This window comes from Excalfactoria chinensis, chromosome 7 (genome assembly GCF_039878825.1).
Source record: "Excalfactoria chinensis isolate bCotChi1 chromosome 7, bCotChi1.hap2, whole genome shotgun sequence".
In the NCBI taxonomy this organism is placed as follows: Eukaryota; Metazoa; Chordata; class Aves; order Galliformes; family Phasianidae; genus Excalfactoria; species Excalfactoria chinensis.
In genome coordinates this window covers 8,742,045-8,755,293 of record NC_092831.1, presented here as the reverse complement: position 1 = coordinate 8,755,293, position 13,249 = coordinate 8,742,045, and the positions used below count along the sequence as shown (strand labels likewise).

The 13,249-nt window shown below is 46.5% G+C and overlaps 1 protein-coding gene across 8 annotated transcripts in view; it reads left to right on the top strand.

The window, feature by feature from the left end:
- The first annotated feature begins 1,901 nt into the window (after nt 1-1,901).
- KALRN (kalirin RhoGEF kinase) overlaps nt 1,902-13,249 on the top strand; it is a 435,213-nt gene continuing 423,865 nt past the window's right edge. For 7 of the 8 annotated variants that reach the window (XM_072341563.1, XM_072341565.1, XM_072341561.1 and 4 more), the window contains exon 1: nt 2,200-2,506. In XM_072341563.1, the coding sequence (XP_072197664.1) occupies nt 2,434-2,506 (73 nt within the window). In that variant the 5' untranslated portion in view covers nt 2,200-2,433. Of the gene's footprint in view, nt 2,039-2,199; nt 2,507-13,249 lie in introns of those variants that run through there. The other variant, XM_072341566.1, reaches the window with a different exon arrangement.

Sequence of the window (13,249 nt, the reverse complement as noted above, 5' to 3'; positions counted from 1 at the left end):
CTAAACCCCACCACACTGTAACAAACAGTTCCTCCCAGCTACAAAGGCCCATGTGTTGTATTTTAAGATGGGGTCTTGAGATGGGACTTGAAATTATGCTGCTTGTTTAGACCTTGTGATAAGGCTTTTCTGCATTGTGGTGTGGTGTAGAAGGGTGAGTGCTCACTGTAGGAGTCTGGTGCTTGAAAAATGGACTGTGTTGATGTTTCCTGCAGCTAGGTGTGAAAAGACCTTTCTTATCAGTAAGCTTAAAAAGGTAAATGGCTGTGTTTAAGAACAGCTGTGCTTAAGAACAAGAGTTAGGCTTGGGAGATGGGCAGTAGGTCAGGGGAGGAATAAAGCAACCAGAGGGAAACTATATGCTAGATTGCTATAGGGTGCTTGCTCCTGTTTTTGCATCCCCAGGCCCTGTGGTACAATCTGCTTTTCAGTTCTGTTTCAATTCCAGTAGTAAGGTCAGAGAAGATGTGACTGGGAGGCCTGTGCTCAGCCTGCCTGGTCAATGCCATTTCAATACTTGTTTCTCTAGGGAAAGTTTTGGCCCTTTTATCAAGTACAATGCATCAATCAGTGGGCATGCATCCAAACCCAGCCTTCTGCTACCCTCTATTGGGAAGAGACGAGATGAAGGAAACCCATGTTCCTGCGTCATCTGAAATACTCCAGGATACTCCTCCAGCCTCAGCTTCTAACCTGCAGACAGGGGGAGATCTGATCCAAGCAGTGTCACTCACAGCCAGTTGATTCTGAGATTTCTCCTATTCCAAGTATTTATTTGTTTGTTTTTTGTCTGGAGACACAACAGCCTGATGCTTAGCTTTTGTGCTGTGTTCCAGCCAGTCCCTCTGGGGTGACACAGAGATATTTTGTCCTTGTGTACAACTTGCTTCCTCCCATGCACTTACAGAGCTCCTTTAAACATCAGTGACAAAGGAGTGGCTACTGGGCAGCATCCCCTATGGATGGGGATGGGAGGGTTCTGGGGACGTCTGGACCTGCTGGCTAAGGGACTCTTTGTCTTCAGTTAGAAGGCAGTGTTTTGCAGCAGAGATGGGTTATTCAAGTGGAACACATCCCAGGGGGTGCTGGCTCCACCAGCTGCTCCTTCTTACTTGTGGCACAGGTAACAGATGACCTGTGGGGTGTGCAAGTAACCCTTTGCTTTAGAGTGGTGCTTTGAATAGGTGGAACAGCAGCACTGCTCCCTAAGCAGGCTGCAGGTTTTGGTGCTGTTACGTGATTGCAGAGGAATGAGAAGCTGGTGAGACTTCAAATAGGTGAATGGGAGAAGAAAGTGCCCAAATGGCAAATACCTGGCTACCTGTCTATCTGTGCTTGTCTGTGCTTGAAATCTTGATAGCTGGGCTTAGGGAATAATATTTAACACAGCTGCTAACGGAGTGCAAACGAGCATTCCTCATAGTGCTCCTTCTGAGACAACAATTGTTGTCCCAAATCGCAAATACTGGAGCTACAGCATGGAAATAAAATCATTTAAATAGCTGAATCAATGCCTGAGCAGGGAGCAGAATCTTGCTTTTTCAGACTCCTTTTCTGCTCTCTACCCTCCATCCCTGTGGGACCATGAAGAGTAAAACACAGAGGTGTACCTGCAACAGTGTGCAGTTTCACTGATTGTTTCCAAAGCCATTGTGCACTGCAGCCCATGAAGAGTAAAGAGGGAGGAGAAAAAGATATATATATATATACACATATGGGAGAGGTTTCCCTATAGCCACCCCAGCGATTACTTTGAGCCCCCGACTACCTGCCCAGATGACAGCTTAATTCTGTACCCCGCAGTTATTCATCCGAGGGGAGACATGGCAGCGTGATGCACAGACATATGGCTGCGGAGCGCACAGGGGCAGGCTATGAAAACAACAACAACAACAAAACAAGGCTCCATCTGGGGCGTCCCAGCCCGCACCTGTGCCCGCCCCAGACCGCCCGGTGCGCGCTGCTGAGCGGAGCGACCGCGCCCCGCGGAGAGGCTGCCCCTGCGGGCTGCGCGCCCGGCCCGGCTCAGGAAGCGCCGGTAGGGAAGCGGTGGGGGCGGCTGCCGGGGGCCGGGCCGGGCTGGCAGCGCAGCGAGGGGCAGCGCAGCGGCGGGGGGGGCACGGAGCGGAACAATAGCGGGCGGAGGGGAGGGGGCCGGCGGCGGCGGGGCTCGGCACCCCGCCCCGGGCAGCCCAGCCCAGCGCAGCCTCCGGGCAGCGCAGCTCAACCCAGCCCCGGGGCAGCCGCCCCGCAGGCAGCGCGGAAGGGATGAACCGGGCGGCGCTCGGCTGGGCTCGCTGCTAAACGCGCCTCCATCCCACCCTCCTTCCTCTCTTCCCTCCCTCCCTCTTTTTCTCTCTGTCTCGGCTCTCCTCCTCCCTAACTCACTGGATATTACCAGCCGCCGGGCTCGCCGCCTCCTCTCCCCCAGCCATGAATCCCACCGAAGGGGCGGCGGAGGAAGGCGCTGTCCCCGACTCGGAGGTGGATGCTTTCTTCCGAACAGGTAGGGGAGCCGCGGGGGAGGAAGGGGCCGGGGCAGGGCCGTCTCTGCCGCGGGATGCGGGGCTGGCGGCGGTGTGGGCACCGGCGGCTACGGAGCCGCGGGGGGTTGATGTGAGGGGGGTTCTTCGCCTGTCTTTTTGCTTTGTCCGCCGCAGACCTCTCGGCTCGGCTTGCCCGGGCCCTCTCCCTCCCCCGGGAGGATGCTGCTGCTGCGGAGCCGCCGCACGGGGCTGCCCTCCCACCGCCGGCCAGAGCGGGAGGGGACCGGCTGGGCTCCCGCCCCCGGCAGGCACAAAAGCTCCGCGGGGATGCTCGAAGCGAGCCGCGTAACGGAGCTCTGTGCTGGGGGAGGCTGCGCTGGCTGGGCTTAGCCCCGAGAGCAGTGGCAGCCACCCGGGAACCGGCCGGTTCGGGAACGCGGAGCCGGCTGTCTGCCCGGCACGGCTCGGCTTCCTCCTGCCGCCCTCGGGTGGACGACCAGGGTGGGGGAAGCCTCGGGCAGCGCTCGCCCGTTGCTCCCCGGGGATGCTGTGCTCGCCAAACGTCTCAAGGATATGGGAGAGTGCGTTCCGCCCTCCGCTTTCAGAGGATGCTGAAGTGAAGCAGAAGGGTCGCTGGGCTGCGGCGGAGCTGGGAGGGGGCCTTCGTTAGTGATGCAGCAATTAGTTAAATGCTGTGGGCGATGGGGACGTGCTGCATCATTCACCCGTGGCGTAGTAGCCCTTAGCTTTGAAACGTGGATTTACACTGGATCAACATCTCTACTGAAACAACTTGTGGTCAGCACTCCCCTGACAGAATCAGTCTCAAGAAAGTATTACGGGATTCTTGGTAGATTTCTAATTAAAAATTGTAAAGGATTAAATGCTTGTTTCATAAGGGGATTGACCCTTGGGAGCGAAGGCTGACACTTATTGGCACAGCTGTTTGTCAAGACTTTGCTTTTCAGCTGTTTTCTTCCATCTACCTGCAAAGAGATTTGAGATCCATTTATAGAAGAAAAACAAACAAACAGACCAAAAACCCCCAACACCCAAGCAATTATGTAATCACCAAAACTTTAAAGTAGTTAAATCCTGAAGGCTGCAGCATCTCCCCACACCCCAACTACGAGAAAAGCCTGTGATCCAGGGGATAGCTGTAACTGGGTCTGACTGTGTGTATGTTGTGATTCACAAGCCATTAAGTCATAGCGTATTTGCCTGTTGATAGCTCACCTGCTTACAAGCTCATTTCCCAAGCTTCCACAACATCAGCACTTGTGGGCAACTAAAGACTTGCTTTAAAAAACCAAACAAAACAAACAATAGAAAAATTGCACTGATTTTCCTTTTAGAAACGCACAGCTTAAAGGTCTCCCCACCTTTTCTCCCCTCCTTCCTCCAAGCTAATTCATTTCCCTGTGACGCTGCCTCCTCAGCGTAAGCATGTTAACAGAATTGAATTTGGAGAGAGCCAGGTCTGTCTAGCTTGTATGAGAAAAGCATTTCTGAAACATGGGAGAGGCACAGAGAATCGTGTGACTAGGCATTTCTTCCACTCTGCCTTCTCCACCAGCAGTTTCACCTGTAGAACTGCAGATACGCTGCTGCCGGCTTCGGTCTCTTGATGTTTCTGAAGGAAACAAAAGCATAGAAATATGGGTTTGGAAGGGATGCCAAGTCCTTGTGCCAAAGGATGTATGCGTAGCCCATTCCTGTTGGTTGGCTCATCTACCTTGTAAAGCTTCATTGAAGGAGCTTAAAGAATTGTTTCTGTACTACTAACGTAGTGTTTTGCATGTAAAGGTGACATGGCAAAATCTTAGTAATTCATTTTGATTGTCAGCTGCTACAATGACCAGGCAACAATACTGAGGAATGGGGGGAAAGCAAATGATAGCAGGTGTGGCTCATGAAATTTAAATGTTGGTTTTCTGCACTCTTTGTGTACTGTTTGCTGCTCAAGGCTGTACTGGAGCTGGGGTTGGTCTCACTGGGTGGCAGGAGATGAGGGGCTTCAGAGGAAAGCTGCAGATAGATGCTGCTGACTCTTCTATTCCTCTTTTCCCCACTGGTGACTGAACAAGGACTGGGAGGGAGACGGAGTTTGGTCTGTCATAGCTGCAAAGACCTGCATAAGCTCAGCAGTCTTTTTCACTCAGTGTGAGCTTTTTTCTTTTACTTCTTGTGTGCTGACTTGTATTCTGGATTTATCAAGCATAACCATGGTGTCTTTCATGCCCTTGGTCATCCACAACAAATAAAATATGAACCTATGTGGCTTAAAGAGTAGCTGCTTCACCAGCATAAGCATACAGTAGTATGCGTAAACTCTTCCTGAATTCACTGTTACTACATGGCAAAGCATGAACTCATTGCTCTCAGTGAAAAAATGGACTCCAAAGGATGAACGTCTCACTTGGAGGCTTTTAGCAAGCAGACAGTCTGTGCTGGAGCCGGGGGATCAATTGCTGCTTGCTGGGACCAACAGGGCTGCTGCTGGGAATGGTGACTGTGCTGGAGTGTTGCACCAGCAGCACCCAAAACTGCACAGAGAGATCCCTTAGGGATTTTAACAATTGAAACAGCAGGTCTCTGAGCTGTATGTGGAACATAAAAGTGAGGGAATTACACAGGGTAATAAAGGAGCAAATATGGGTGAGAGGTATGAGTGACTTTGAGAAAAGCACGGGTTTAACACCTGGGTGGTTGATGCTGAAATGCAATTAAGCGCCCCTAGAGACACAAAGGACTGGTCTAATTTTTACCATCACATATACGCAAAGAGCATTTCTGTCTTTTAAAGAATTGCTCCCATGTAACTGGGATACATTTCACCAGGCAGAGGGACCTTAAGGGCAGAAATGAGGATTGCAACCTCCAGCTCAGATTTCCAGGATAACAGAGGCTGCTGGATCAAGGCGGCAATTTCTGCACTGAGTCTATTGCTTCTGTTTGAGCTCATGTTTGAGTAAGAAACTAAATCTGTGCTTAGATATATTTTATTAAGTTTCTTGTGTCTATTTTGGTGACAGATAATGTAATATGAGCAAGTTCTCTAGAGCTCTCAGCTGTCTATATTAAATGTGAATGAGACTTTTACGTCGCATAGAACTGAATCCAAATACCTGTTGTTTCAAACATAAAGTAAGTCTCTTTGTATCTGTACAAATGGCAGATGTCCCTTGGCTATAGACATAGGGGGAACACTTTGTTTTTGTGCCTAAGCTGCAGGAATTTCTGCAGTGTGGTTTGGAAGCAGAAGTCCAGCATATAAGAAAATCCTTTTCCAATGTATTAGAGATTTATAGAGGTCACTGTCAGAACAACTTGGCGATCTACTGGTTACTGAAGGGTTAATCATCAATATTTACTGTCTGCTAGCAGTACCGTTCTCTAAATTATTTTTTGTCTCTTAAGTATAACATTGATTACATCTGATGCGAAGATGTCCGATCTGTCATTGATGCTTCCTGTGGGTGAGCTGAAAATTGACACTGCTCCATCTCCTTTGACTGCGATGAATTATTCCATTTGTGTTCAGCCTTCCACCAGCCCGTTAGACTTCCAGCATTGTTCATTTGTGCACAAGTGACTGGCAACTCCGCTACTAAATAACTTGAAATGATTGGCAGTGGCCAGGCTGTGTGATCAATAGATGTGCTTGAAGTGATGTCTGCACAGAAGTGTTCCTTGAGGTTGATGGAATCAAGTGTCTCCTCACAGAGCAGATGAATTGATTCAGTCTAGTTGTCATTGGGGTGGAGTGTTCGGGTGACACGTGGCTTCTGCACCTTGAGACTTTATAATTCATAAGGTCTGGTGATGTACGTTGATAAAGGATGCTGTGGTGTAGAAGGGCTGTCAGGTTGTACGTACCATTTGGAAAGATCCAATATTCTTGAAGGTGATGCTGTTAATTAAAATCCCCACTGCTCTCTGGAGGCTCTGACCTCTGACCCTGTCAGGAATATGAGGTTTGTTCCTTTCTTTCCATATTTCCTTTTTTTACAGGAACTGGCAGGGACCTTGCATGTAGGTGAAGCAAAGGAGATATGGATGAATCCTGGCAGGAGCAGCTATCATTTTCCCCACTGCCCCTGCAGGTTCTGATCACAAATGGGGCAGTATCTGCTGAGCTGGGGGGCACTGTGACAAAAAGGAATGATGTCTGTTGTCTGATCCTGGAAGGAAGCAATTTAAATCAGGGATTTAGTTCAGAAAAGGTGTTCAGAGGAGTGTTTCTTCACTCTTCTCCCTTCCTCCTTGCCCAGGTATATGAGCAGGATAGTAGGGTTGCCACCCAATAGTCATTTGTGATGTGCTGCTTGTGGCTGAGTGTGCATTGTGTTATAGTCCAGCAAGAAGATATTTGTTCTGCTTGATGTTAATTATTGAATGGAGCTGCTTCCAGAGGAAAAGGCTCGTTACACCTTGCTTCTGTTCAGGGCTGGGAAATAGTGAGCCTCACTTGATTCCCAGTGCAGGGTGGAGTAGTGCAAGTGAGAGTGGAGCACAGACACCAGTAAAGTTCACAAGTGCTGCAGGTAGATTTAATGTGGCACCTGCAGGTGTTATTGGGTAGGGGAGGGCCCATTGCTTTCACCTGACTTTAGGGCAAAGCTCCAAGAGGAAGCTCAGTGCTATCCCAAAGTCTTTACATCAAAGAGGAAACTGTAACTATTGCTGTTCCCCTCTATGCCATCCCCTGCCTTGTGTCAAATGTTACAGTAAGGGGCAAGAAAAACACGAGGGCTAAATTTAGAGAAACTTTGATTTATTTTATATATATATATTTTTTGTGGATTCCCCCTCTTCAAGCACACCCCTTTGTGTTAAGAGCCCTCTGGGGACCCCTGTAGACCGACAGGTGTTCTGGGCTTCTGGAAGGCTCAGGATGAAGTATTTTGTTGTTCCAGCTGCTCTGACCTTATGGTCCCTAGGAAGTTTGGTTATGGATGTAGAGCTGCTTTACTGCTCCATGGCGACGTGTGCCGCGCCGTACTCAGCGGTATTTATAAGTACTTCATAGAGGCATCAAAGAAAATGCTTATGGAGTATTAGGCCTTATAAACCCATAGCACTGTACGTTTTATGACTGAAACCTAAAGTAAGTCGTGAAACAACTTAGAGGTATTTGTGCTTTTGTTTGATTTGGATTGCTGTTCTGCTTTTATTATTTCTCTGGACAAACAGCCCTGGTTTTACAGGCTTGTGTGGCACACATACCCTGTGTTTAACTGAAAGGCCTGTGCCATTTGAGGAGTTTTGCCTGGCAATTCTGGCAAGAATAACAGCGAATCTTGTGATATATATATATTGCGAAAGAAAGCTGAGTAGGAAGAGAGAAGGCAAACAGAAGTCCAATAGAACTGTCTGAATGGAGAACCTTACAATGCAGAGGACTGTGAAAGAAAAATCATTATATTGTGAATCTCATTTTTCCACTCATCTCTTAGACAGCCTGTGTTACTGTCACACAGATCCAGAGGGCTTCAGAAGAATTATTTGGGAGTTTTCACTGATGTAACCAGAAAACAGAACTTGGCCCTGGCACTGCAGCAGCAGTCATAAATCCAGGTTCAAGTCAGCCACCTGTGCAAGGTGTGGGTTGCAGCTTGTTGAAATAGGATTCGCTGTGTTCTGGGCTGAGGATGGAGGAATATTTCAGCACAATATTTATGTTTTCATATGGTATTTCAGATCTGGTTCAGAATGAACCTAGTGTTTGAACTCAGGAGAAAGACTGTTCTCTGCTGTAAGTTACTGTAAAATTTATGTGTGTGACTGCTGAGGAATAACATCAGTTTCGGTCACTTTTCATTTATTATATTTTGAATGATGCACTTAAGAGTAAAACTGATGTATTCAAATTAATTATGTTCTACACTGGGGTGTGAAACAACATGTAAAAAATTGGGAGTTAAATAATTCCTGTTTCCTAATCAAAGACTTGGGAGCTAATTCTGTTTCTGCTTTTAAATAGAAATACTCATTTTTGTTTGCTCACTTTCATTAACTGCTGCCTAGAATAAATTGTCTTACTGGGCTTCTTTCTCTCTTATCAACATTATGTGGCTTTGTAACTAAAACCTAGGACTGTCTTCAAATACTACGCAGTACAGTGACTGAGATGTGATTTGTCATGCTCCCACTTCAGGGCAACAAATTGTCTCTAAGACTAAAAGTGGAATTCCCTTTTTGTAACCCTAACTATCTGAACCAGCATTGCAGCTTCACTGATGGAACAAAACTGCCATAATTAAGGCAGACTGTAATTTTTAGTGTAAGGTCACATCGTGCTTTGCTGAGAATAATAAGAGGAAATGATCTTCAATTTAAGATCTCAGTGATTGGCAGACCAGCTGCTCTGGTCATTTCTGTAAGTGAAGTGGCCTTGGTAAAAGGGTGATTGAATGTTGTTTGGGAGAGAAATTAAATTAACCTTGTTGTGTAAATGGTACCCACGTAGACTTACTTGAGCTTTCAGGTTTTTTAAACTCTTCTGCGTGTGTGTAACAAGCTCTGCTGAAGCGGCAGAAGATATACTTTATCTTCAAAATAAAAATCATTAAAAGGAATGATTTCACTCAAAAATGTTGCATTCTCATGGGGACTATGAGCCTTCCTTTGAAAAGTGAGTGCTGGGTAAGGCAGCACAGACAGCATGTCCTGCTGCAGTGGGATATGAGGAGAGGGAGTTAGCCTTGGATGGTTTATTACCTGAAATTAGAATATATGCTGCAAAAAGAGCCTCCTGAAGGCTTCCTGATGATATTGGTGCTGCTGGCGTAATTCCTACTCCCAGAGTGTACCTGGGTGCTCTCACTGCAACCAGCAGTCCATGTTGGGAGCCAGTGGCTGCTGGAGACAATGGTGTGTGCTTGTCTGTCAGTCAGGACAATGGCCTGCTGCTGGGCTGCCGGGAGGAGAGCGGCTGCTTTGTGTGGCAAGGCAGGCATGGCAGATGGCTAATTGGACATGATAAACCATGGGGCAATGAGGAAGAAAAAGGAGGTCTGCAGGGATTATCAGCTTGTATCTCACATGGTTAAAAAAAATAATATATATATATATACGTCTGTGTAGATATATAATGGATATATGTATGTGTGTGTTTTTAAAATGCACTTGCTCATCTTTAGCATTTTGCCATGAATATATAATTCAAGAAAGCAGGGGGACACTAACTAACCTCTTTGCCCTGGCTAACATTAGGCATGCTTTATTAGCTGGGGGCAAATCATATTACTGTACAAGAAGGTGGGCAAACACACAGCCCCCAGGGACGCTGGTATGGCACTTAGAAAAATTAGCTGTGCATGTTTTTCACTGATCTTCTAAGTAAATATCAAACTGTTGTGCCAAACGGCATCCAAGCTGAAAACAAAGCTTTGTGGTAGCGTTTTTCAAAAGGATGGAAAGAAACTCTGCAGTAGTTTGCCTGGTTGTGAATAAACCATCAGTTCTGCATTATTGAAAAGTTGATTAACGATGACATAATTTATGTATTTAAATGTCTTGTATTAGACTTAATAGAGAATATGCTGTGTGGCCAAATCTTGAGACACTTATTCAGACAAACTTTCACTTATTTAAAACAGCTTAATAAAAAATGGAATGGAAATTCTCAGGGTACCTTTCAGTTCCAGGTAGCTTTCATGTTAAATGTCCTCTTGGCATAAGGTCTGAGGGGGCCCTGGGAGCTCAAAGCTCGTGCCTACCCACACCCTGGTAGCAGCACAGGTCATCATCCCTTTGGATGTAAGTAATTCCTTTTTCTCACTCCTAATTTAATGGCAAGATGGAAACACACAACGGCTTTGGGACTAATTCCATGATTTTGGGTAACTTTCCCATTGTTCATTAAGAGGGTTTAGGAAGTAAAGCTGTAATGGGGTCATTGCTTTGGTGGCTGCTGTGGTGATCCACAGTCCCCACCGGCTTTAACACCCTGTTTTGTAAAATACCATCAAAGTGCCTAGGATATTTCAGTATTTTACCGTGTCTCGTAATACTAATGTTATGGCATATAACAGACACATTTAAATTGTAGTAAAAATAAATCTGTAAGAGGTTAAAAATAATAGCTAACAAGAAATATGCATTACTCTGTGGTAGCAGATTTACTTTCTGTGGAAACGTCTGGACTGTGTTTCTCTTCCACTGTTTACTACTGTCTTTTCCCACGGGACAGGTTTAGTGGAAATTCCAGATGCAGAGTTTCAGTGGGTTGCTGCTGGCTTCATTAGGCCCTTCGGGGCTGAACCTGTCAGTCTGTGCAGCTCCTGAGGCTCCAGGGCCAGGAGACCACTGGAAGAATTGCAATACTGAATCTTTCTGTAGGGCTAATCTCTTTTGGGCCCTATAATATTGTCATCGTGTTATGATGGTTCTCTACTGGTGCTTATTTCTCTTATTGTCTCGGCTGCTGATTAGTTCCTTCTGAAACGGATGCTACGTGAACAAAAAGATGGTCTTTGCCATGAAGTTACTTACAGTGGAAACTGTGGAGTGGATTGGGAATTCATTTAACCAAAGATTGTCTTTCACTTTGCTCCGCTTTTAAATGTGTCTGAAGGACAAGCCTGTGGCATCAGGGAATTTGACACTGGATGTGGAGCACAGGGAATGGCTGAGAGCAACACAATAAGGGGGGGAGAAGTGAGAAAACTGTAGGGAAGCCTGAAATACATGGAAGAAAGCAACAAGGTTTTCCAGCAGAGTGCTTCAGAGCAGAGCTGGAAGGCACTTTGCTGGGAAAGCAGCCACAGCTTGCATCCTATGTAGAAGGGAAATGGTGATGTCAGCGTGGGGAAGGTCACCAGCCAAAGGAAATCACAGAAATGAGACAATAAGTGGTTTGATTAGAGCTGTGTGTAGCTCTGAGGGTGGAAAGCCAAAGGTAGGATTTCTGATGTCAGGAAAGTGTCATTAGATTCTGGCAGTGTGCATAGCTAAAGGAGGTAACAGGCCAAGCCTGTGCATGTGCCATGCTCATAATAAGGAAGGTGGCCATATGAGGTACTGCACTGTACAGGAAAACCAGCAGGGTTTTCTCCAGCAGGAGATTTCCCTCACCATCTAAGACTCTTATTATCACACTGCAGTCTTTCAGTTCTGATTGTACCCAATGCCTGCCTTGCTTTGATGCTGCAGAGATAAGGCATTTGCCTATGAAGCAGAGACACTGAGCCCAAATCCTCCTGCTTCACATTTAATGCCTCTTGTTCGCAGAAAGATGTCATGAAGAGCCAGTCTCCTTGGATCTGACTGCCACTGTGTTCACAGCAATTTAACTTTCCTGCTCTGCTTTTTTGTGCTGAAGCAGAGTTCAGGAGTGATGCTAATAGAGTCAGTCTGAGGCACTCAGATAAATTTAGTCCGAAGGAGTCGGTCAGGCCTGCCGGGTGAATAGTAATGATCTTGGGAGCTTCAAGGACTCAGATCCATGGTGTGCGATTCTCTGGTTAGCAGCTTGCTCCAGTTCAGCTCAATCCTGCTTGAAAGTGAGCTGGGGTGTGAAATAGGGCAGCTATCTCTCACAGGTTCCTGCTGCTGTGTTATCTGTCTGCTTCTGCAGGTTATTTATCAATTTCCTAGAGAAATGGTCTTTAACTATTTGGGAGCCAGGAGGAAGTTGCTGATTCTGGTTTGAAAAATCTCTCCTGTTAAAACTGAGCAGAGAAAAAACCTGATGCATTAGATGGGTTCCGATCAATTAAGACTGATCTGTGTGGCAATGAGAATCTGCAACAATGTTTCTCAGTGTACAAGCCCTTATCATGGGAAAAGATTTTAAAAAGGGGGAAAAAAACCTGCTTGTCTATATCGCTGAGCTGTGCAGTAGGGTGTTACTGGCAGCTTGGCCCTGATTGATGTTATTGGAATTGGTTTCAGTGCTTGATTCAGCTTCAGCTCCATTGCAGTGTTTTTGCTTGAGACTTCTGGTGGCCATGTACAAAAGTTCAAAACCAGAGGCTGGTGGGTTCCCACTTAGGTGCTCCAGTGACAGCTTCCTACAGCTTCTGCCTGGGAAGTCAAACAGTGCTGGAGATGTGCAGGATGACCAGCAGTTACATTGCCTGCCTGAGCTGTCCTCACCACTCCTTGATGTCACGTAGCAATAGAGATAACAGCACAGATAATGGAGATAACTGTGCAGATTTAGCGAACAGATTTAGTGAAACATTTCAAAACACTTGAATAGTGACACTGTTTGCATAGAGTGGGGAAGTCTTATAAAACCCATTTGTGAAAGAGGGATAATCAGGCACAAAAGTTCCCGATTCTTGAAGTTATGTGGGTTTCATGCACTTTTTTTGTATGTGTGTGTGTAAACTCAGCATTATGTTCATGGAGCACATCCTGACAACTCTGCTTGACTTTACTCGCATTGCTGGGTCACGAGCCAGGAAAAGCACACCAATCCCTTTGCACCTCAGGATTGTCAAAAGTCTCGGCTAAAGCAGCAGTGACATCAGCTTGGTGTGCAAACACTCAGCTCTCCTTAAACCACTCCACGCAGGCACCTATATATGGATGCAGGTGACCTACTTCAGGCAGGTTGTACAGTTTGCTCTTAGTCTTGGAAATGGGATTAACACACCTTTCCCGTGTCCACACTAGCCATTCAAATGGCTTTAAGATATTTATTACACTGACTATCTAAGTACACATAGGTCAGACCCACATCTGATCCAAAAAATGGCCTGATGCCAGCTACAGCAGAGGAGCTGCAGTAGTTTACACAGGTGGAAGTT